This window comes from Budorcas taxicolor, chromosome 15 (genome assembly GCF_023091745.1).
Source record: "Budorcas taxicolor isolate Tak-1 chromosome 15, Takin1.1, whole genome shotgun sequence".
Classification (NCBI taxonomy): domain Eukaryota; kingdom Metazoa; phylum Chordata; class Mammalia; order Artiodactyla; family Bovidae; genus Budorcas; species Budorcas taxicolor.
In genome coordinates this window covers 16,423,629-16,448,821 of record NC_068924.1, presented here as the reverse complement: position 1 = coordinate 16,448,821, position 25,193 = coordinate 16,423,629, and the positions used below count along the sequence as shown (strand labels likewise).

Below are 25,193 nucleotides of genomic sequence, written 5' to 3'. Positions count from 1 at the left end.
AGAGGCTTTTTAGTTCCTCTTCACTTTCTGCCAGAAGAGTGGTATCATCTATATATCTGAGGTTATTGATATTTCTCCTGGCAGTTTTGATTCCAGCTTGTGCTTCTTCCAGCCCAGCATTTCTCATGATGTACTCTGCATATAAGTTAAATAAGCAGGGTGACAATATATATTAGTGTAGCATAACAGCAAACAACTATCTAGGAAATGAGTCTTAGTAGTTACAGACCTAAATTAACAACCTAGGATTTAACATTCATCAAACTATCTTTTTCTCCCTAAAATTAACCTCATTTTTAACACATATAACTAAATTAGGACAAGTTTGTTTGCAAAATAAGCCTGGTTTCAATAAAACTGGCCTGTTGGTTTATATAACCATAACTATCATATATATATATATATATATATATATTTTTTTTTTTTTTTTCCTTTGCTTCACTGAAACTTTTATAAAGAGTCTCAGACTGAACTTAAAACTCAGGGCTAGGAAAGTCACACCAAGGGCTTATCACAGATTTCACCCAACAGATCTAGGTGAATTCTTCCCTTCTCCTGGTCTCCAGAATTGCAAGATTTCTTTATATGGACCATTACTGAGATAGTTTTTCTAATTTATCTGAAAAAGCTACTGGAAACAGAGTTTCCAATATCTGGAGAGATAGGATAGAGAGAAAAGGTAAAAATGTTTCAATTTTGCCTTCTTGTGTTGTCTTTCAGTTCAGTTGCTCCTTCATGTCCAACTCTTTGCAATTCCATGGACTTACAGCACGCCGGCCTTCCCTGACTTTTCTATCTCCCAGAGAATGCTCAGACTCATGTACAGTGAGTTGGTGATGCTATCCAACCATCTCATCCTCTGTCACCCGCTTTTCCTCCTGCCCTCAATCTTTCCCAGCAATAGGGTCTTTTCCAGTGAGTTGGCTCTTCTCATCAGGTGGCCACAGCATTGGAGCTTCAGCTTCAGCAGCACTTCTTCTAATGACTATTTAGAGTTGATTTCCTTTAGGATTGTCTGGTTTGATCTCCTTGCTGTCCATGGAAATCTCAACAGTCTTCTCCAGCACCACACTTCGAAAGCATTAATTCTTTGGCTCTCAGCCTTCTTTATGGTCCAGCTCTCACATCCAAATACACTACTGGAAAAAGCATAGCTTTGACTATACAGACTTTTGTCAATGAAGTGATGCCTCTCCTTTTAATAGGCTGTCTAGTTTGTCATAGCTTTTCTTCCAAGGAGCAAGCATCTTTTAATTTCATAGCTTCAGTCAACATCTGCAGTGATTTTGGAGCCCAAGAAAATAGTCTGTCACTGTTTCCACTGTTTTCCCATCATCTGCCATGAGGTGATGGGACTGGATGTCATGATCTTCATTTTTAAATGTTGAGTTTTAAGCCAGCTTTTTCACTCTCCTCTTTTACCTTCATCAAGAGATTCTTTAGTTCCTCTTTGCTTTCTGCCATTAGGGTGGTGCCATCTGCATATCTGAGGTTATTGGTATTTCTTCTAGCAGTCTTGATTCCAGCCTGAGCCTCATTCGGCCATGCTTTTTGCATGATGTATTCTGCATATAAATTAAGTGAACAGGGTGACAATGTACAGCCTTGATGTACTCCTTTCCCAATATTGAACCAGTTCATTGTTCCATGTCCAGTTCTACCTGTTGTTTCTTGACCTGCACACCAGTTTATCAGAAGGCAGGTAAGGTGGTCTGATAGTCCCATCTCTTTAAGAATTTTCCACTCTGTGTTTTGATCCACACAGTCAATGGCTTTAGTGTAGTCAATAATGCAGAAGTAAATGTTTTTCTGTAATTCCCTTGTTTTATCTGTGATCCAGCAGATGTTGGCGATTTGATCTCTGGTTCTTCTGCTTTTTCTAAGTCCAGCTTGTACATCTGGAAATTCTTGGTTCATGTACTGTTGAAGCCTAGCTTGAGGATTTTGAGCATAATCTTGCTAGCATGTGAAATGGGTGCAATTGTGTGACAGTTTGAACATTATTTGGCATTGCCCTTCTTTGGGATTGGAATGAAACCTGACATTTTCCAGTCCTGTGGTCACTGCTGAGTTTTCCAAATTTGTTGGCATATTGGATATAGCACTTTAGCAGTATCATCTTTTAGGATTTGAAATAGCTCAACTGGAATTCCATCACCTCCACTAGCTTTGTTCATAGTCATGCTTCCTAAGGCCCACTTGACTTCACACTCTAGGATATCTGGCTCAAGGTGAGTGATCACACCATCGTGGTTATCTGGGACGTGAAAACCTTATTTATACAGTTCTTATGTGTATTCTTGCCACCTCTTCTTAATTTTTTCTGCTTCTGTTTGGTCCATACCATTTCTGTCCTTTATGTGCCCATCTTTTCATGATGGGCAGTCGTCTCTTGTGTTGTTAGAGGAGGGTGTTTGCTATGACCAGTGCATACTTTTGGCAAAACTCTGTTAGCCTTTGTCTGGCTTCATTATGTACTTCAAGGCCAAACTTGCCTCTTACTCCAGGTATCTCTTGACTTACTCCTTTTGCATTCCAGTACCCTGTGATGAAATAGGCATCTTTTTCAGGTATTAGTTCTATAAGGTCTTATAGGTCCTCATAGAACTGTTCAACTTAAGGTTCTTTGGCTTTAGTGGTTGGGGCATGGACTTGGATTACTGTGGTAGAATGGTTTGCTTTGGAAACAAATGGAGAACATTCTGTCATTTTTGAGATTGTACCTAAGTACTGCATTTTGGACTTTTGTTGACTATGAGGGCTACTTCATTTCCTCTAAGGGATTCTTGCTTACATTAAGAAATATAATGGTCATCTGAATTAGATTTGCCCATTCCTGTCCATTTTAGTTCACTGGTTCCTAAAATGGTGGTCATCTCTTTTTGACCACTTCCAATTTACCTTGATTCGTGGACCTAACATTACAGGTTCCTATGCAATATTGTTTATAGCATTGGACTTTACTTTCAGCACCAGTCACATCCACAACTGGGTGTTATTTCTGTTTTGACTTAGCTTCGTCATTCCTTTTGGAACTTTTTGTCCACTGTTCTCCAGTAAAATATTGGACACTTACTGACCTGGGTGGTTCATCTTTCAGTGACATATCTTTTTGTCTTTCCATACTGTGCATGGGGTTCTCAAGGCAGGAATGCCAAAATGATTTGCCATTCTTCTCCAGTAGACCATGTTTTGTCAGAACTTTACACCATGACCCATTTGTCTTGCTTGGGTGGCCCTTCAAGGCTTGGCTAATAGTTTCATTAAGTTACACAAAGTTGTTGTCCATGTGATCATTTTGGTTAGTTTTCTGTGACTGTGGTTTTCATTCTGTCTGCTTTCTGATGGATGAGGATAAGAGGTTTATACAAGCTTCCTGATGGGAGGGACTGGCTGTGAGGAAAACTGGATCTTGCTCTAGTGGGCAAAGCCATGCTCAGTAAATATTTAATCCAGTTTTCTACTGATGGGTGGGGTTGTGTTCCCTTCCTATAGTTTGGCCTCAGGCCAAATTACAGTAAGGATAATGGTGACCTCCTCCAAAAAGATTTATGCCATGCCCTTAGAATTGCTGCTGTCAATGCCCTGACTTGGCAGCAGGCCACTGTCGACCCAATGCCTCTGCTGGGGACTCCCAAACACTGACAGGCAAGTCTGGGTCAGTCTCTTATGTGTTCACTGCTCCTTTCTCCTTGGCCCCAGTGTACACAATATTTTGTTTGTGCCCTCAAAGAGTCTCTGTTTCCCCAGTCCTGTGGAAATTTTATAATCAAATCCCACTGACCTTCAAAGTCAAATTCACTGGGGATTTTCAGTCTCTTTGTTGGATCTCCAGGTTGGGAAGTCTGTTGTGGGGCCTAGAACTTTTGCAGTAGTGCCAGAACTTCTTTGGTATAATTGTTCTCCAATTTGATATTGCCCACCCTGTGGCTCAGATGGTAAAGCGTCTGCCTGCAATGCGGGAAACCCAAGTTCGATCCCTGGGGCAGGAAGATCCCCTGGAGAAGGAAATGGCAACCCACTCCAGTACTTTTGCCTGGAGAATTCCATGGACTGAGGAGCCTGGTGGGCTACAGTCCATGGAGTTGCAAAGAGTCGGACACGACTGAGCAACTTCACTTTCACTTTCACCCTGTGGCTCTATGGTGGGGCTAATGGCAACCTCCTCCAGGAGGACTGATACCACATGCCACACCTCCTAGGACTGCTGCTGCTAGAGTCCCTGTCCCCAATGGCAGGCAACTGCTAACCCAGGCCTCCACAGGAGACCCTCAAACACTCACAGGCAGGTCTGCCTCAGTCTCTTGTGGGGGTCACTGCTCCTTTCCCCGGTTCTTGTGTACACAAGGTTTTGTTTGTGCTTTCCAAGCTTCTCTGGTGGGTATGAGGTTTGATTTTAAATGTGATTGTGCCCCTCCTGCCATCTTGTTGCAGCTTCTCCTTTGCCCTTTGACGTACGGTATCTTTTTTTGGTAGGTTCCAACATTCTCCTATCGATGATTGTTCAGCAGCTAGTCATAATTTTGGTGTTCTCGCGGGAGAAGATGAGCGCATACCCTTCTACTTGGCCGTCTTTGTGTAATGTAAATATCTCAACATGAACTGTGCTGCCTCTGCATGCGCCTGGAGGCAAGGCCTCAAGTTGCAAAAGTATAATTTACCAAATTACTCTAAGTCATAATTAGTTTGAGGGGAAGGTTTTCCTTATACCTGGAAAACACAGGTGCAAACCAGTAGTTTTTCAGATAAAAACCATAAAAGTTATAAGCATATTCACCCGTTCATTCAGTCCTTTTGTTAACATTTGGGAAGCCATCAGATTTCCCATTCAGTTCAGTTCAGTTCAGTCGCTCAGTTGTGTCCGACTTTGCGACCCCATGAATTGCAGCACGCCAGGCCTCCTTGTCCATCACCAACTCCCAGAGTTCACTCAGATTCATGTCCATCGAGTCAGTGATGCCATCCAGCCATCTCATCCTCTGTCGTCCCCTTCTCCTCCTGCCCCCAATCCCTCCCAGCATCAAAGTCTTTTTCCAGTGAGTCAACTCTTCGCATGAGGTGGCCAAAGTACTGGAGTTTCAGCTTTAGCATCATTCCTTCCAAAGAAATCCCAGGGCTGATCTCCTTCAGAATGGACTGGTTGGATCTCCTTGCAGTCCCATTAGATTTCCCATTAGTATCCTTTAATTTCTTACCTGGCTCAGCATTATAGGCTGAAAGTCAGAAACTTGTATTTATCCAAAAGTCCTTTCTATAAATCTTTTTGAGGAGGAAGCATTTTTGCAAAAACATTAAAATAAAACCTTAACTGTCTATAATGGCAAAAGACTTTGAAGGCACATTTAAAATCTGATTACAATGCAATTGACAAAGAAACTTGGTTATGGCTGTGACAGCATTTTACTATTATAACTAGAATTATGACTGATAACATATTAACCAGGACATATCAGAATTTTAGGCACTCCATATAATTTCTAGGATAGCTGTATTAGTAACATTTACCATAGTATATAATCTGAGGCGATTTATTACTCACTCACCAATACTTCCCATGCAATTCAGCATACCAAATGAACCTAATTAAATCTCTCTCTTTGGGGTGTTTCAGGGGTCCTCTGAAACACCCCAAAGTTAGCCAGAAATCAAAAGAGCTTTAATTAAAATTTGATATTTGGGAAACTTGTCAAAAAGTTTAAAAACACTTGATTAGATAAGATCAGTCACTGTGAGACCATACTTATTCCTTAACAAAAGTTACCAGAGATCTCAAAAGCAAATACAAATCATTTAAAGGCAAAGAAATTCATATAATCTGTTATCAATGTATATTTGATAATATGATTTGAAAATCATATTATCAAAAATGTCATTCCAAGAAAACTTTTCTCTGAACAGAAGGAAAAAGCCAAATCCAAGTGTTAGCTTAGTCTCAACAAGGTTGGTTTACCCAACTAAATTCAGTTCAGTCTTAGAAAATCCTGATTATGCATAACTCTTTCAGTATTCTTTTATTTCTCACACTTTCTTTTACTAAAAACACATATCTTGGTTTCCTTACAGTTTTTTCCACATTGAGTTACTTGCCTTGTCAACAGATTTGTAACAGACAAGGTTTTATTTGACCACTAGTAAACCTAGGTACAACAGGAATATTATACTTAACATTGGTAACTTTAGACCTATCTATATTAATCAAACCAACAAGCTTAAGCCACCTTCAATAGCAGATATCAGTTCAGTACTGAATATCTCCCAGATCACAAGTCCTAAAATTTATCTTGGCCAGTTTTCTATATATTTAGATTTAATTTGTGAGTGCTTACTTTCAAGTCAGTTCAAACAATTCTTTTACCTTTTACCTGTTAACTTTTACATAAAGACCGAACCAGAAATCTCAGTGTTTTTTTTTTTTTTTGCTTGAGTTCAAAAGGCTTTTTCCCTACCACTCCCCACCTCCCCTGCCCCCCCTTTTTTTTTTCTTTTTTCCTGAAGGTTTGGGCACCGGAGAGAAAAATACCAGTTGCTTTCATGGAAGCATAGTTGAAGGTCTCCCAGTCTTCTAAAAATACCCTGGGTGTTTGGGGGTCTACAAGATGGAACAAAGCTTATCCATAACAAGGCTAGTCCAAAAGGGAAAATCCCAGTGAACTTTCCACCACAGGCAGAACCTGAGGCAATAGGGAAGGATTCTCTGGTGTGGTCACATGTGAGCCCTGTCCTGTTATTTACCAAAGTTAATGTAAGTACCCACACATGTCAACAAACAAACATTAATACCAAGTATTAATTTGATCCTTATTATTTCCCAGTTCACATGAACCTGAAATCCATTTAGCTTTTAATTTCTCTTGGACTTAGAATTGTTTGATTTTTAAGTGCCTACTTTTCTTTAAACCAATTAAATAGAGCTCATTTACAAATTAACTTCAGCAACAATATCCAAATACAAAGACACATACTGAGATATACATATATCCAAATAGATTCAACAAGAGATCTCATAACTTTGTTTTCCAAACTTAGGCATGAGTCACATATCACAATATAAAACTCACTAGTTTATATGTAACAGTTGGAATAAGGACTTTTCCTTTTTTTTTTTTCTCAGTTTCAAGAATTAGTAATGATCTAGACAAGGTCCCTGAGAGCCATGGTCTCAAGGCTCAGGGAGAGAAAAGCATCTTTTCCTAGTAGGAAAATTTCAAAAAAGTTTTAGCCAATTTTCTCTGGAGTCTAAAGACTATTATGGCCACACTATCAAAAATTCTCTTTATATTTCTATGGTCATAGTTTCATAGCCAAAATTTAGACTAGATAGTGCTCAAATCAGCCCTGATAACAAGGGCAGCTGGTCCCAGTGGAGACTGCCCCTTTGGGGAGGTGAGAGATCTTAGTTTGACCAGCACCAGGCTGTTGATTTGGAGAAGGCAATGGCAACCCACTCCATTTGGACGGAAGAGCCTGGTAGGCGGTAGTCCATGGGGTTGCAAAGAGTCAGACACGACTGAGTGACTTTACTTTCACTTTTCACTTTCATGACTTGGAGAAGGAAATGGCAAGCCACTCCAGTGTTCTTGCCTGGAGAATCCCAGGGATGGGAAAGCCTGGTGGGCTGCCGTCTATGGGGTCGCACAGAGTCGGGCATGACTGAAGCGACTTAGCAGCAGTAGCAGCAGGCTGTTGATTATAGGAGAAGAGTCCTGAACATAAGGGAACTTCAGTCCATTTACCCATTGTAAAGATCTAATATTTTTAGGCCATTTTTCTTTGTCTGCCTACAGTGCAGGAGACCTGGGTTCAATCCCTGGGTCGGGAAGATCTGGAGAAGGAAATGGCAACCCACTCCAGTACTCTTGCCTGGAAAATCCCATGGATGGAGGAGCCTGGTGGGCTATAGTCCATAGGGTCACAAAGACTCAGGCACGACTGAGCGACTTCACTTTCTTTGTCATTGGATCAGAGCTATAGAACAAGTCATTTAAAATTTTTCCCAAGGGGTTCCCAGGTTGGTTGTGGAGCCTTAGAGGTAGCATTTCCCATTTCAGCTTGAGCTGTTCATACCAGATGTCTGCATGCTCAAAACAATCTTTGTGTTCAAACCAAAGTAACCAAAGCAAACCAGAACCTCACCAACTGGAAGTCACACTCCAAATAAAACAAATGGCAAAAAGATGCCTAGAAATCAAAAGCCAAATGGAATAAACAGCAATATAATGCCCCAAAATGAAAGCCAAATGTCGCAAAAAAATGCCCCAAGAGGATGGCAAGAGATACCCAGAAGAAAAGCCAAATGTGACTTCTCAGTCCTACTAGATCTATGACCTGGCAGAGTCAGTGCTAGCAGCCTTTTTTAGTTCTGATATAGTTTCAAGCAATTTCTTGTTGGTTTCCAGTGAAATTCCTCTATTATTTCCTTTTCTAGAACTGTATGATAACAAAGTAAGCGTTCTATTCAGTGTGTTTGATCTTATGGACTGGCTTTTTCTAACTATGCATGCAAAAATATCAATTTTTGAATATCAAAAGAATCCCAACTTTTTAGGTTGATGTTTCCTTCACTATAATTTCCTCAATTAGGTAGTTACATAAAACAAGGTCCGATGCTGTAAAGAGCAATATTGCATAGGAACTGGGTATGTTAGGTCCATGAATCAGGGCTAATTGGAAGTGGTGAAACAGGAGATGGTAAGAGTGAATGTTGACGTTCTAGGAATCAGCAAACTAAAATGGACTGGAATGGGTGAATTTAACTCAGATGACCATTATATCTACTACTGCGGGCAGGAATCCCTTAGAAGAAATGGATTAGCCATCATGGTCAACAAAAGAGTCTGAAATGCAGTACTTGGTTGCAGTCTCAAAAATGACAGAATGATCTCTGTTTTCATTTCCAAGGCAAACCATTCAATATCACAGTAATCCAAGTCTATGCCCCAACCAGTAACACTGAAGAAGCTGAAGTTGAATGGTTCTATGAAGACCTCCAAGACCTCTTAGAACTAACACCCAAAAAAGATGTCCTTTTCCTTATAGGGAACTGGAATGCAAAAGTAGGAAGTCAAGAAACACCTGGAGTAACAGGCAACTTTGGCCTTGGAATGTGGAATGAAGCAGGGCAAAGATTAATAGAGTTTTGCCAAGAAAATGCACTGGTCATAGCAAACACCCTCTTCCAACAACACAAGAGAAGACTCTACACATGGACATCACCAGATGGTCAACACTGAAATCAGATTGATTATATTCTTTGCAGCCAAAGATGGAGAAGCTCTATACAGTCAACAAAAACAAGACCGGAAGCTGACTGTGGCTCAGATCATGAACTCCCTATTGCTGAAACTCCAGTACTTTGGCCACCTCATGCGAAGAGTTGACTCATTGGAAAAAGACTTTGATGCTGGGAGGGATTGGGGGCAGGAGGAGAAGGGGATGACAAAGGATGAGATGGCTGGATGGCATCACTGACTCGAAGGACGTGAGTCTGAGTGAACTCCGGGAGATGGTGATGGACAGGGAGTCCTAGCGTGCTGCGATTCATGGGGTCGCCAAGAGTCAGACACAACTGAGCGACTGAACTGAACTGCAAGTATAAGTTTTTTATGTACATAACCCTGGCTGGAGTGTTAGAAGCTGCTTTCTGATGCTCCTTGTTTCTAAGAGGCTCTATTCCCATTTTAAGTTGAATGTGTTGTGGATAAAATTCAGTCTTCACTTTTATCCCAACAAATTCTCTTAAGGCACCTGAATTGAGGAAGAGCCTTATGTCAGCCTCTTACCTAACTCAGCACAGACCACTTAGTCTCCTATAACTGAACAACCACAGTATCTTCCAACTGAGCCTCCCCCAACCAGTATTCTTCCACTGGGTGGGTTTTTCCTGGTGTCTTTCAACCATCCCTTCCCTCCCTCCCCAGATTTTTCTACTGGAGGGGTATTTCTTAGTATCTTACAACTGAGCTCCCTTAGTGTCTAGACCATAAGTGGGTATGTCTGAGTATAGTTCAGCTGGCCTCCTCCCCCCCCGGTATCTTTCAACTCGGAGGGGCAGGTAACCTGCTCAACTGCCAAATAAAATTCAGTATCATCAACCAGTACAGGAGATCAAAGAACCAGGAGAGACTTAGTGAAATTTATCTGGACTCCTTGAGGAAGCAGATGGCCCCAAGGGACAGCTGCTGGTACCAAAGCTCTGGTTCCTTGTAGAGTTCAGGTGAAGGGGGAAGTCCATCTGGGTTGCTTCACTGGTTGCCATAACTGTTGACTAAAAAATGATGCACTACATGAGAGTGCAAGTTAGGTTTTGTTTGGGGCAAAATGAGGACTGCTGCTCCAGAGACAGCAGCTCAGCCAGCTCTGAGAAACTGTTCCAAAATGGTAGTGGGGGAAGGTCAATGTATATGATTTTGGTGAAGGGAGAGTTCAGTGCAATCAAGTGCCTATTTTACAAATGGTTTTCAGCTAGTTATGAGGAGCTGATGCCAAGGGATGTTCAAATTACTGTACTATTGTACTCATTCCACATGCTAGCTAGATTATGCTCAAAATCCTTCAAGCTAGTCTTCAGTAGTAAGTGAACTAAGAAATTCCAGATGTACAAACTGGATTTAGAAAAGGCAGAGGAACTAGAGATTAAATTGCCAACTTCTGCTGGATCACAGAAAAAGCAAGAGAATTCCAGAAAAACATCTACTTCTGCTTCATTGACTATGCTAAAGCCTTTGTGTGGATCACAACAAACTGGAATGTTCTTGAAGAGATGGGAATAGCAGCCCACCTTACCTGCCTCCTGATAAACTTGTATGCAGGACAAGAGGCAACAGTTAGAAGTGGACATAAAACAGTGGACTGGTTCAAAACTGGGAAAGGAGTACATCAAGGCTGTATATTGTCACCCTGCTTATTTAACTTATATGCAGAGTACATCATGAGAAATGCTGGGCTAGATGATTCACAACCTGGAATCAGGATTGCTGAGAGAAATATAAAAAATCTCAGATATACAGATGATACCACCTTCATGGCAGAAATCAAAGAGGAAACTAAAGAGCCTCTTGATGAAGGTGAAAAAGGAGAGTCAAAAAGCTGGCTTAAAACTCAACATTCAAAAAACAAAGATCATGGCATCTGACTCCATCACTTCATGGCAAATAGGTGGGGGAAAAGTGGAAACAGTGTCACATTTCATTTTCTTGGACTCCAGAATCACTGCAGACAGTGACTGCAACCACGAAATTAAAAGACACTTGCTCTTTGGAAGAAAAGCTATGATAAACCTAGGCAGTGTATTAGAAAGCAGAGACACTAGTTTGCCAACAGAGTCTGTGTAGTCAAAGTTATGGTTTTTCCAGTAGTCATGTATGGATGTGAGATTTGGGCCATAAAGATGTCTGAGCGCCAAAGAATTGATGCTTTCAAACTGTGGTACTGGAGAAGACTCTTCAGAGTTCCTTAGACAACAAGGAGATCAAACCAGTCAATCCTGAAGGAAATCAACGCTAAATATTCATTGGAAGGACTGATGCTGAAGCTGAGGCTCCAATTCTTTGGCCACCAGATGCAAAGAGCTAACTCATTGAAAAAGACCCTAATGCTGGAAAAGATTGAGGGCAGGAGGAGGCAACAGATATGAGGTGCTTGGATGGCATCATCAACTCAATGGACATGAGTTTGAGCAAACTCAGGGAGATAGTGAAGGACAGGGATGCCTGGCATGCTGCAGTCCATGGGGTCACAAAGAGTCAAAAACAACTTAGTGACAACAGCACCAACAATGTCACTGTGTAGGGATTTTTTGCTATTGCTATGTCACTTCAGTCGTGTCCGACTCTGTGTGACCCCATAGATGGCAGCCCACCAGGCTCCCCCGTCCCTGGGATCCTCCAGGCAAGAACACTGGAGTGGGTTGCCATTTCCTTCTCCAATGCATGAAAGTGAAAAGTGAAAGTGAAGTTGCTCCATCATGTCCGACTTAGCAACCCCATAGACTGCAGCCTTTCAGTCTCATTCCATCCACGGGATTTTGCAGGCAAGAGTACTGGAGTGGGTTGCCATTGTCTTAGTGCTTTCTAAAATGAGGAGATGCAAGGATTGGGATTGTGAAATCATTTCCTGAAAATATCTAACTAACTAAAGACCTGTTCTACAAGTTTCTTTGGAGCACTGAGTGCCTCATTCTCCACCCTGAACTCCCTTCAGTTCAGTTCAGTTCAGTTGCTCAGTCGTGTCCAACTCTTTGCAACCCCATGGACTGCAGCACACCAGGCCTCCCTGTCCATCACTGACTCCCGGAATCCACTCAAACTCATGTCCATTGAGTCGGTGATGCCATCCAACCATCTCATCCTCTGTCGTCCCCTTCTCTTGCCTTCAATCTTTCTCAGCATCAGGGTCTTTTCAAATGAGTCAGCTCTTCACATCAGGTGACCAAAGTATTGGGAGTTTCAGCTTAAACATCAATCCTTCCAATGAATTTTCAGGACTGTTCTCCTGATGGACTGGTTGGATCTCCTTGCAGTCCAAGGGACTCTCAAGAGTCTTCTCCAACACCGCAGTTAAAAAGCATCAATTCTTCAGCACTCAGCTTTCTTTATAGTCCAACTCTCACATCCATACATGACTGCTGGAAAAACAATAGCCTTGACTAGATGGACCTTTGTTGGCAAAGTAATATCTCTGCTTTTTAATATGCTGTCTAGATTGGTCATAACTTTCCTTCCAAGGAGTAAGAGTCTTTTAATTGCATTTTTTGGGGTGTGTCAGACATTAGCAACTGCAGCAGCACAGGATTCAGTCTTGCAGAGGCAATGGCAAATGCCCTTGGCAAGCTCCAATTTGCAGTTGACACTTTCTGTGTTTGCAATCTCTATTCTGTAGGCTGCAGCATTGTAGATTGTAGGCTGCAGGATTGTAGGTGGGTAAAGCTGGTCTAGAGGGTTATGTGGGCTTCCTGGTTAGAAAGACTGGTACCTGCCCACTGGTGGAGCTGGGTCTTGTTCTTTAGCTGGGCAGGGCTGTGTCAAAAGATGTGTTTAAGAGGTAGTTGTGGGCTCAAGAAAACTTTTGGCAACTTGTCTGCTGATGGGTGGGTCTGTGTTCCCTCCCTGTTGGTTATTTGGCCTGAGGTGTCCCAGCCCTGGAGCCAGAGGCTGTTGAGTGGGGCCAGGTTTTGGTGTCTCCAGGAGAGCTCACACCAGTGAGCTGGTACTTCTGCCACCAGGATTTTTATCCCCGCAATGAGCCACATCCCTCCCTACCCCTACATACACACACTTGCCCCTGCAGGATACCCTCCAAGACCAACATGTATGTCTAGCATAGGCTCCTGTGAAGTCACCAAGTTCCTGGGTCTTGGTATGCATGAAACCTTGTGTGCCCTCTCCAAACTGGAGTTTCTGTTTCCCCTAGTCCTCTGAAATTCCTGCACTCAAACCCTGCTGGCCTTCAAAGCCAAATGCTCTGGGGCCTCCTCCTGATACCAGCTTGCAGACTGGCGAGCCTTACCTGGGGCTCAGAACTCTCAGTCCTGTGGGAGAAACTCTGTGATGTATTTTCAGTTTGTAGGTTGCCCATCCAGTAGGAATGGAATTTGATTGTGTTGCAGATGCACTCTTCCTACTGTCTCATTGTGGCTTCTTCTTGTGTTCTTTGGGGTTCTTTTCCACTGGAAGGACCAATGCTGAAGCTCCAATATTTTCGCCACCTGATGCAAAGTGCTGACTCATTGGAAAAGACCCTGATGCTGGAAAAAATTGAGGGCAGGAGGAGAAGGAGGCAACCAAAGATGAGATGGTTGGATGGCATCACTGACTCAATGGACATGAATTTGAGCAAACTCAGGAAGATAGTGAAGGACAGGGAAGCCTGGTGTGCTGCAGTCCATGGGGTCACAAAGAGTTAGACACAACTGACTGGCTGAACAAGAACAACAAAACCAAATTGAAACATTTACCTTTTCTCTCTACCTGATCCTTCCAGAGATTGGAAACTTTTAGGTTTCCAGTAGCTTAACAAATAAGTCAGAAAAACTATCTTGCTAACTACATATCAAGATGAGGGACATAAAAGCCTGGTGTGCTATAGTCCATGGGGTCACAGAATCAGACATGACTTGGCCACTGAACAACAACAAGGCCAGTTATATATCTTACACAGGTAACAAGAGCAGTTAATTAGGAATTGTGCCACTGTTGTTACTAAAGGACTCAGTACTTTTCCATCTTAAAATGTAATTAAAATGACATTACTGTATTTTACTTCTAGCTTGTTACCTTTTATTATACCTCAGGTATTAATGCAGCTGTGGGCTGGAATACTGAAGCTATTGAATGTTAATTAGAAATTGAGCAAATTCATATTAAGCATGACTGACATGGCAGTGTGACTTTACTCAGAAAGAATTGTTTTGATGAAAAGCCTCACATCTTTATTCTCACATGAATTGAGGGAATACTGATCCTTCAGCATTCATCAAAACTTACCACATCAAAAATTCCAATGAGTAAATACAAACTTGATGTGGCTACTTCTGTTAGATGAAATCTATTTATATATATCTCCTCTCTGTTGTAGAGATTGGGTTAAGAAGAAATATCTGGAGATAATCATTAGTGATTTAACTTTAACCTCCAATTCCTTCCCTAATTTATATGTGCACATTGCATGTGCATGCATGCAGTCTCTCTCTTTTTCTCTTTCTTGTCTTTCTCTGTCTCTGTCACTCCCTCTATATATGGTATCTTTAGAACAGCAAAGCTGTGTACAAAACAATAGCAAAACTAGAGAAAAGACAAGCAGTCCTAACCCACAAATACTTGCCACAGAACCGGACATATCCATAAGGTATGTTAGGCCTCACCTGCTTGGGGAGATTAAAGGATGCTGTTAGCTGCCTTCACTGTTTTCATTGCCATAGAATGGTTTGGTTATACTAAAAAATTTAATTCAATTGCATTTTACAAATTTCAAATGCAACACTGTATTCTTGTCAGTTCAGTTTAGTTCAATCACTCAGTTGTGTCTGACTCTTTGCAATCCCGTGGACTGCAGCACTCCAGGCTTCCCTGTCCATCACCAATTCCCGGAGCTTGCTCAAACTCATGTCCATCAGTGATGCTATCTAACCATCTCATCCTCTGTCGTCTCCTTCTCCTCCTGCATTCAATCTTTCCCAGCATCAAGGTCTTTTGATGAGTCAGTTCTTCACATCAGGTGGCCATAGTATTGGGTTTCTGTGTCAGTATCACTCCTTCCAATGAATATGCAGGATAGATTTCTTTTAGGATTGACCAGTTTGATCTCCTTGCAGTCTAAGTGCTCTCAAGAATCTCCTTCAACACCACAGTTCAAAAGCATCAATTCTTTGGTGCCTAGCTTTCTTGAGATATACATATTTAGCAGAACAAGAATCAATAGCTTTAAAAAAGGAAATAAGTTATTTAACTTTATTTAGGGTGATTTTATTTTATGATGGTACAAGTCATACATCTTGAAAAGTATAAAGAAGCAGGAAAAAATAAGCCATCCTCATGACATCTGGATCATTACTAAATAGTTTATATCCTAATAAGAGATACTTTGAACCTATTATTTGTAGCTCCCCCCCCCAAAAGACTGAATGTCTTTATTTATGTCATAATTTCCATTTTAATATGTGTGATATTGGACTTCCCTGGTAGTCAGTGGTTAAGACTCCATGCTTCCACTGCAGGGGGCACAGGTTTGATCCCTGGTCAGGAAGCTAAGATCCACATGCTATGTGGTGTGGCAAATAAAATAAGATAAAAAATAAAATATTACAAAAAAATTCAAAATTCTGAATGGTGATCAATTAGATGCCAATTAGAACTTCTCATTTCCACCAGTGTTATTTTTATTCTAGTCATTCGTTTCCATTCACTAATTTGAATTCTGTCTAATATCTGTTAAGATAATAAATGCTGCCTTGTAAATTATATAAATGATTTTGTATTGGCTGTAAGAACTGATAATATCATAGTCTTAGACCCTTTCACAATGAATATGGAATCTGTCTAATGACTTTATGGCATTTAAACAAGATGTTTGAAATTCTTTTTCTCTTACAGATTGGCTGTGATCATAGCCAAAACCTTGTGGACATTTGTAGAGAGAGGCAATATCAGGCCTTTGTCTGTGATGCTTTGGCAGTACCAATCCGCAGTGGATCTTGTGATGCTTGCATTTCCATTGCTGTTATTCACCATTTTGCTACAGCAGTAAGTATTATCTTTCTTGCTCTAAAAACTTATAACTAAGTGGCAGGAAGCAGGAACAAGATGGCGGAGGAGTAGTTGGACATGGAGTACATCTCTCTCCACAGATACATCAGGAGTGCACCTTCAGACACAGAAGTGCTTGCAGAACACCAGCTGAGAGTGGACAGAGTACCTGACTACCAGAAAACTATATATAGAACCATGTAGAACTCTGTAGGATGAAGGAACTAGGGGGAAAAACAGGAGTGTTAGTAGAGCTGGATCTGCCCTCAGCAGATAGGGGAACTGAAGCAGGGGTCCAATCCCCACATCAGGGCAATTGCTAGGTCCAGCATTTAAGGCTAGAGTAAAGCAGCTGATCTGTGACAGCCTAAATGGAATGAGACTCAGACAGTCCTTGCTGCAGTCATATGTGCCCTGGACAGGGACGCAGGTCCCCTAAAAGCCGCAGCAGCTGTGAGCTGGAGTGTAAGGGTTCTGGAGCAATCCCAGGGCAAGGACTGCTGTTGACTGTGTAGAGACGGACCAAAGGGACATGAGGGAGGAGATAGTGGTGGGACATGCCTGTGGAGGAAAGTCAGGCAGCCATGGAAGCAAGATGATACTGCTGAGTCATGCGTAGTAGATCAGTCACCGTAGCCTCTCTCTCCCCATACCCCACCATTGGTAGCTGAACAATAGAGAGGCTGGCCCATCAAGCACCTGACATGCAGAACAACAGAATAGGACCCCGCCCAGGGTGCCCCTTTAAGTGCCTGACACGCCAATCTACAGAGCAGGATCCCAGTTGGGGGGCCTGTCTATGTGCCTGATGCTCCAAACAATAGAGAAGGACCCCAGGCAAGGGAGCCCTCTAAGTGCCTGAAGGGGTGGAGCTATGGAGAAAGACTAGCCAAAGAGGCCTTCTGATTGCCAACTACTAGAGGCTTGAAAAAAGACTCTGATAGGGCTGTAACTCCTGAAGCTGAGGCAGTCTGTGTCCTTGCACACTTGGTGCCATCAGGGTCCCCTCAACCAGCAGCAGCCATGCCACCTTCACACTTAACCCTCACTAGGGCAGAGCTGCCATAGGCAAAAAAAGACTTGCACCTATGCACATGGGTTCTCTTTGGTTTTGTCCAACTCTTTGCAACCCTGTGGATTGTGGCCTGCCAGGCTTCTCTGTCAGGGAGGGGGTTCTCCAGGCTAGAATACTGGAGCGTATTGGCCAATACTGGTTGCCCTACCCTTCTAGAGCACTATATTTCCTGCTGCCCTAGCTGCCATCTCCTCTGAGTACCTGGTGCTGCCAGAACCCCTGCAACCCAAGCAGCTGCCACACCTCCACACCTGGCCCTCACAGGGGCAAACCCAAGTCCTTCAGGGAAGCCTCAGGAGCAAACCCCAGTGGATGACCCACATGCAGAGGTGGAAATAAAACCACAATTGAAACCCAGGGGCAGTGTGGAGGAAGACCCAAAACCTTCCCACAGCTATACCAGCTGTAGATTAAATCCACATGATCAACTAGGCAGACTCTGCATCTATGGAATATATAAAAGGGCATTGAGAGCTCCCACAGAAGAAAATGTACTCGTTCTGATAGCTGTGGATATTGGAGGCAAGACCACACAGGAATAGGACCAGATTAGAGTCTGAGCTGTCCCCATAGCAGGTCCAGAGACCAGCACAGTGTTGGAGGGCATCCTAGAGAGGCGAGGTGGACTGTGACTCCCAGTGAGAGAAAGGATGCTAACAACAGAGGCTCAAGAAAAACATTTATTATTCTTATATTTTGATTTGTTCTGTAGTTTATTTTGGATGTTTTTCCACTTTTCCTTTTTTTCCTCTGTGTTGTAGTTGTCAGTTTTATTAGCACTGTGAGATCTAATTAAGCTTTTGAGTTTTTTAAAATCACACTCTGTATTGCTGTTATAATAAACCTCTCCCTCTACATTGGCCTTTTCAAGTTCTGTGGAGTTTTCCTTTTTTTCTCTCTCTTTTTTCATAATTTTAACTTAAAAAATTTTTTTATCTATTATTATTTTTTTCTACATTTATTCCTTTGTTTACTTTTCCTATCTTTTTCCTATCCTTTTCCCATCCTTTTCTTGTCCTTTTCCCTTTGCAGTTAATCTTTAATATATATAAATCTTTGTTTACCTCTATATAACTTTGCATTTCTATTCTTTTCTTTCTTTCCTTTCTTTTTCTCACCATATTTGTTTGTTTTGCTTTCATTGCTTTATTCCCCAGTTGACATCTTGCTTTAGTTTTGTTTTCCAGTTTGTGCTTCAGTTAATTTTGTTCTTAACTGGTGGATATCATTTTTGGTTTCCTTTGTTTACAGGATCAGTTTATTGTACTTTATTTTTGTTGGACTGTTTTGAGTTTGCTTCTGGGTATATATGTGTATATTCCATTATTTTAATTATTCTTTGCCTGATTTTGCAACTGCACTTGTCTGTGGATCATCTTTGGTTTCTTATGTTTGTGTATTTGTTTTAATCTCAGTTAATGCCATAACTGACCTATTCCAGTCCTGTGGCCACTGCTGAGTTTTCCAAATTTGCTGGCATATTGAGTGCAGCACTTTCACAGCATCATCTTTCAGGATTTGAAATAGCTCAGCTGGAATTCCATTACCTCCACTAGCTTTGTTTGTAGTGATGCTTTCTAAGGCCCACTTGACTTCACATTCCAGGATGTCTGGCTCTAGATGAGTGATCACACCATCGTGATTATCCAGGTCATGAAGATCTTTTTTGTACAGTTCTTCTGTGTATTGTTGCCACCTCTTCTTAATATCTTCTGTTTCTGTTAAGTCCATACCATTTCTGTCCTTTATCAAGCCCATCTTTGCATGAAATGTTCCCTTGGTATCTCTGATTTTCTTGAAGAGATCTTTAGTCATTCACATTCTGTTGTTTTCCTCTATTTCTTTGCATTGATCGCTGAAGAAGGCTTTCTTATCTCTTCTTGCTATTCTTTGGAACTCTGCATTCAGATGCTTATATCTTTCCTTTTCTCCTTTGCTTTTCACTTCTCTTCTTTTCACAGCTATTTGTAAGGCCTCCCCAGACAGCCATGTTGCTTTTTTACATTTCTTTTCCATGGGGATAGTCTTGATCCATGTCTCCTGTACAATGTCACGAACCTCTGTCCATAGTTCATCAGGCACTCTATCAGATCTAGGCCCTTAAATCTATTTCTCACTTCCACTGTATAATCATAAGGGATTTGATGTAGGTCATACCTGAATGGTCTAGCGGTTTTCCCTACTTTCTTCAATTTCAGTCTGAATTTGGTAATACGGAGTTCATGATCTGAGCCACATTCAGCTCCTGATCTTGTTTTTGTTGACTGTATAGAGCTTCTCCATCTTTGGCTGCAAAGAATATAATCAATCTGAATTCGGTATTGACCATCTGGTGATGTCCATGTCTAGAGTCTTCTCTTTTGTTGTTGGAAGAGGGTGTTTGCTATGACCAGTGCATTTTCTTGGCAAAACTCTGTTAGTCTTTGCCCTGCTTCATTCCGCATTCCAAGGCCAAATTTGCCTGTTACTCCAGGTGTTTCTTGACTTCCTACTTTTGCATTCCAGTCCCCTATAATGAAAAGGACATCTTTTTGGGGTGTTAGTTCTAAAAGGTCTTGTCGGTCTTCATAGAACTGTTCCAACTTCAGCTTCTTCAGTGTTACTGGTTGGGGCATAGACTTGGATTACCATAATATTGAATGGTTTGCCTTGGAGACGAACAGAGATCATTCTGTCGTTTTTGAGATTGCATCCAAATACTGCGTTGCTAGTAAAGTAATGCTCAAAATTCTCCAAGCCAGGCTTCAGCAATACGTGAACTGTGAACTTCCTGATGTTCAAGCTGGTTTTAGAAAAGGCAGAGGAACCAGAGATCAAATTGCCAACATCCACTGGATCATCGAAAAAGCAAGAGAGTTCCAGAAAACCATCTATTTCTACTTTATTCACTATGCCAAAGCCTTTGACTGTGTGGATCACAATAAACTGTGGAAAATTCTGAAAGAGATGGGAATACCAGACCAGCTGACCTGCCTCTTGAGAAATCTGTATGGAGGTCAGGAAGTAACAGTTAGAATTGGACATGGAACAACAGACTGGTTCCAAATAGGAAAAGGAGTACGTCAAGGCTGTATATTGTCACCCTGCTTATTTAACTTCTATGCAGAGTACATCATGAGAAACGCTGGACTGGAAGAAACACAAGCTGGAATCAAGATTGCCAGGAGAAATATCAATAACCTCAGATATGCAGATGACACCACCCTTATGGCAGAAAATGAAGAGGGACTAAAAAGCCTTTTGATGAAAGTGAAAGAGGAGAGTGAAAAAGTTGGCTTAAAGCTCAACAATCAGAAAACTAAGATCATGGCATCTGGTCCCATCACTTCATGGGAAATACATGGGGAAACAGTGAAAACAGTGTCAGACTTTATTTTTATTTGGCTCCAGAATCACTGCAGATGGTGACTGCAGCCACGAAATTAAAAGACGCTTACTCCTTGGAAGAAAGGTTATGACCAACCTAGATAGCATATTCAAAAGCAGAGACATTACATTGCCAATGAAGGTCCGTCTAGTCAAGGCTATGGTTTTTCCTCTGGTCATGTATGGATGTGAGAGTTGGACTGTGAAGAAGGCTGAGCGCTGAAGAATTGATGCTTTTGAACTGTGGCCTTGGAAGACTCTTGAGAGTCCCTTGGACTGCAAGGAGATCCAAGCAGTCCATTCTGAAGGAGATCAGCCCTGGGATTTCTTTGGAAGGACTGATGCTAAAGCTGAAACTCCAGTACTTTGGCCACCTCATGCGAAGAGTTGACTCATTGGAAAAGACTCTTTTGCTGGGAGGGATTGGGGGCAGGAGGAGAAGGGGACGACAGAGGATGAGATGGCTGGATGGTATCACTGACTTGATGGATGTTGAGTCTGAGTGAACTCCGGGAGTTGGTGATGGACAGGGAGGCCTGGCATGCTGCAATTTATGGGGTCGCAAAGAGTCGGACACGACTGAGCGACTGAACTGAACTGAATGCCATAACAAACCACCGGTGAAATCTCCATTTCTGGAAAGAGATCAAGCCCTGAGCCTTTGGAAAGGGAGCGCTGACTCCAAGACCCTAGGCCACCAGAGAATGCCTAATCGTAGGGAGTATCAAATAGTGAGAACTCCCACAAAGGAAACCACTTGAATACAAGAGCTGGCATCATCCAACTACCAGTAGCACCCTGTGCAGGATGCCTCATCCAAACAAGAAACAAGACAAAAATACAAACCCAATCATCAGCAGACAGGATTACCACCTCACTCAGCCCTGGCCCATCAGAGGAAAAAAAAAAAAAACTCAGCACACATCTGACCCTTTAGGAAGTTTACACAAACCACTGGACCAGCCTTAGGAAGGCAGAAACCAAAAGGAAGAAAGAATTCAACCTTGAAGCTAGGGGAAAGGAGACCTCAAACACAGTAAGTTTGAAAAAAAAAATGATGAAAAGGCAGAGAAATACTGTACAAATGAAGGAATAAACTAGAAACACAGAAGTCCATAAATGAAGAGGAAATAGGCAAACTACCTGAAAAAGAGTTCAGAATAATGATAATAAAGATGATCAGAAACCTTGAAAATAGAATGGAGAAAATGTAAGAATCAATTAACAAAGATCTAGAAGGATTAAAGAATAAACACACAGAGGCAAACAACACACTTAATGAAATTAAAAATACTTTAAAAGGAATCAATAGCAGAATATCTGAAGCAGAAGAACGCATCATTGAGCTGGAAGATAAAATAGTGGAAATAATTGCTGGAGAGAAGAATAAAGTAAAAGAATGAAAAGAACTGAGGTAGTCTCAGAGTGGAGAAGTACTCTTGCCTGGAGAATCCATGGATGGAGAAGCCTGGTAGGTTGCAGTCCATGGGGTTGCTAAGAGTTGGACACGACTGAGCAACTTCACTTTCACTTTTTACTTTCATGCATTGGAGAAGGAAATGGCAACCCACTCCAATGTTCTTGCCTGGAGAATCCCAGGGACGGGGAAGCCTGGTGGGCTGCCATCTATGGGGTCGCACAGAGTCGGACACGACTGAAGCTACTTAGCAGCAGTAGCAGCAGCAGTCTCAGAGACCTCTGGGATAATACTAAGTGGCAGGAAATGTTCATAGATTTTACTGATTTGGACTACATTTCAGCTTTTCCTTTCTTTCTATGTCATAAAGTGCACCCCAGTTTTTAAAGAAAGCCTGTGGAATGGAGATGAGCTACATGGGAGTTGTGCTTTCTTAAACAGAGGTCTGTTGTGACTATGCTTTACTGCTGCATATTTCCCCCTTTTTCCTGCCTGAGTCTTACTCATCTTTAAATGTCTTTCTCAAATCCACAGAGTTGCAGAACTTGAGCTATAAGAGACTTTAAGAGATCAGTTGTAGGCCTCTTGAGGATTTGTTCTCTCTCTTCAGCCTCTGAGCTTCTTCTCTGTTTCTGTTTCCCATCTTGCTTCCTCAGCTCTTTCTCTCATTCCCAAGATCTGAGTTTCATGTTCTTCCCATTCTATTTTTCTTCTTTTCATATTCTTTTTTTTCAAAACTCAAGTATTTAACTAGTAGTGGTATGCTGATGTTTTTAATTAGTCACTATGCTTCTAATTTTAAAGTAAGCGAACTTAATATTTTATAGGAAAAAAAAATTTATTACTCTTGAGTGTTACTCATTTTCTCCTGATCTAGGCAGTAACATAGATTCCTCTGTGCTGGAGTTACTGCCACCTTAACTGAATTCAAAACAAAACAGAACACCTTCTGTGCCTCTGTATTATTATTGGAAAGAAAAAAATTTTTTTCTATTTATCCTTTTACCCTCCTTGACTGCAGAACACAATTCTTCTTTTTTCCTTCTTTTTTTTTTGTTTTATATAAGATTTGTCTTATGTTTGATTTTCTGTGCTGTCCATCTTAATTGAAAACAGTCCTGTTAGTTCAGTTCAGTTCAGTCACTCAGTCGTGTCCGACTCTTTGCGACCCCATGAATTGCAGCACGCCAGGCCTCCCTGTCCATCACTAACTCCCGGAGTTCACTCAGACTCACGTCCATCGAGTCGGTGATGCCATCCAGCCATCTCATCCTCTGTCGTCCCCTTCTCCTCCTGCCCCCAATACCTCCCAGCATCAGAGTCTTTTCCAGTGAGTCAACTCTTCACATGAGGTGGCCAAAGTACTGGAGTTTCAGCTTTAGCATCATTCTTTCCAAAGAACACCAGTCAATCATATTTCCCATTTGCTCTCTGTATCTCTTTCTGGCTGATAAACGATAATACAGTTTTGGTTTTTTTTTTTTTTTCCACTAGGAGCGTAGAGTGGCAGCTCTCCAAGAACTTGTTCGACTCCTAAGACCTGGTGGGAAGGCACTCATCTATGTTTGGGCTATGGAGCAAGAATATAATAAGAAGAAGTCCAAGTATCTTAGAGAAAACAGAACTAGCCAAGGCATGAAAGAGGAAATCAGCAATGATACATCAGTGCAAGAGTTGCTTGTGAAGCAGTTGCCTAATGTAGGCAATCAAGACTCAGCACATTCTGTCTCCTCCATAAATGACTTTCAAGATGGAGGATGTAATTCAAGGAATGTTGCTAATTCCAAGTTGCCTATTCATACTAACAGGACTTCTTTTCATTCTCAAGATTTACTGGTTCCCTGGCACTTTAAGGGAAATCCTGGTAAGGACAAGCGTGTTGAGCCATTTGGTCCATTAGGATCCTGTGACCCAGGTCCTGTGTTTCATCGTTATTACCATGTGTTTTGTGAGGGAGAATTGGAAGCTGCCTGCCGGACTTTGAGTAATATCAGCATACTGCAAAGTTACTATGATCAGGGGAACTGGTGTGTAATTCTTCAAAAGGTCTGATTATCTCTATGAACATATTATATATAGGGAAGAAGTGCTCGACATTTTTTTTTTAAAAATGAGATTAAATTACCTATATTTTTTAATTAAAGAGAAAATGTGTGGAAAAGTATCAAAGGAGAGTGCCTGGGAGAAATTTGAAAGTAGAGACTAGTTAGGATATATTCAGTCTACTACTATTGCTGACATCACTTAAATCCATGATGGAGGAACAAGGATGGTTTTAAAAGTAATTGAAGTAGTTTGTGAAATATTTGGGATCTTAGGGTAAGAGTACAGCATTTTGAAGATAAACTTTTGTTATAAAGTGTTGATAAATGAACTAAGTTATGTAGACTCTTAATGAAGTAATCACATAACATTTTATCAATAATAAAATATTCCTGTTCAGTAGAAAATTGTCTGAAATTTTATCTGTGATTGTTAGCTCTAAAATCACAGATGATAACCACTCTGTCACTGCGCTTTACTAGCACAGGGCTTGACACATCATAGGTACTCAGTAAAATTTTAGTCAGTTGGATAGTACCCATACATTAAGGTAGGGGTTTTCATCCAATAAAAGCTTAGAGAAATTGTACAATGTACCAGTCACTATTTTAAATTCTGGGAGGGGAACAGTGAACAAGAAAAATGCAAAGTTGATGCCTTTGTTGAGCTTATATTCTAGAAGAAAGATAGACAGTAAACAATACAGGACACTGGGGTTTGATCCCTGGATCAGGAAAATGCCCTGGAGAAAGGAATGGCAACCCACACCAGTATTCTTGCCTAGAAAATTCCATGGACAGAGGAGCCTGGTGGCCTGTGTAGTCCATGGGGTCACAAAGCATCCGACATGACTGAGTGACTTCATAGTCAATTAGCAATGTTGTAATAGTTTCAGGTGAACAGTAAAGGGACTCAGCCATACATATGCCTATATCCATTCTCCCCCAAACCCCTCTGAGGCCCATCCAGGCTAGCACATAACATTGAGCAGAGTTCCGTGTGCTATACATTAGGTTTTTGTTGGTTACCCATTTTAAGTATAGCAGTGTGTACA

General features: G+C 41.5%; 1 protein-coding gene across 1 annotated transcript in view; it reads left to right on the top strand.

Moving 5' to 3' along the window:
• The window catches only part of ALKBH8 (alkB homolog 8, tRNA methyltransferase), a 119,326-nt gene extending 95,178 nt beyond the window's left edge, over positions 1 to 24,148 (top strand). Inside the window, exons 11-12 of the mRNA XM_052653219.1 lie at positions 16,086 to 16,235; positions 23,591 to 24,148. Coding sequence (XP_052509179.1) covers positions 16,086 to 16,235; positions 23,591 to 24,148 — 708 coding nt within the window. The remainder of the gene's footprint in view (positions 1 to 16,085; positions 16,236 to 23,590) is intronic.
• The last annotated feature ends 1,045 nt before the right edge of the window (positions 24,149 to 25,193 follow it).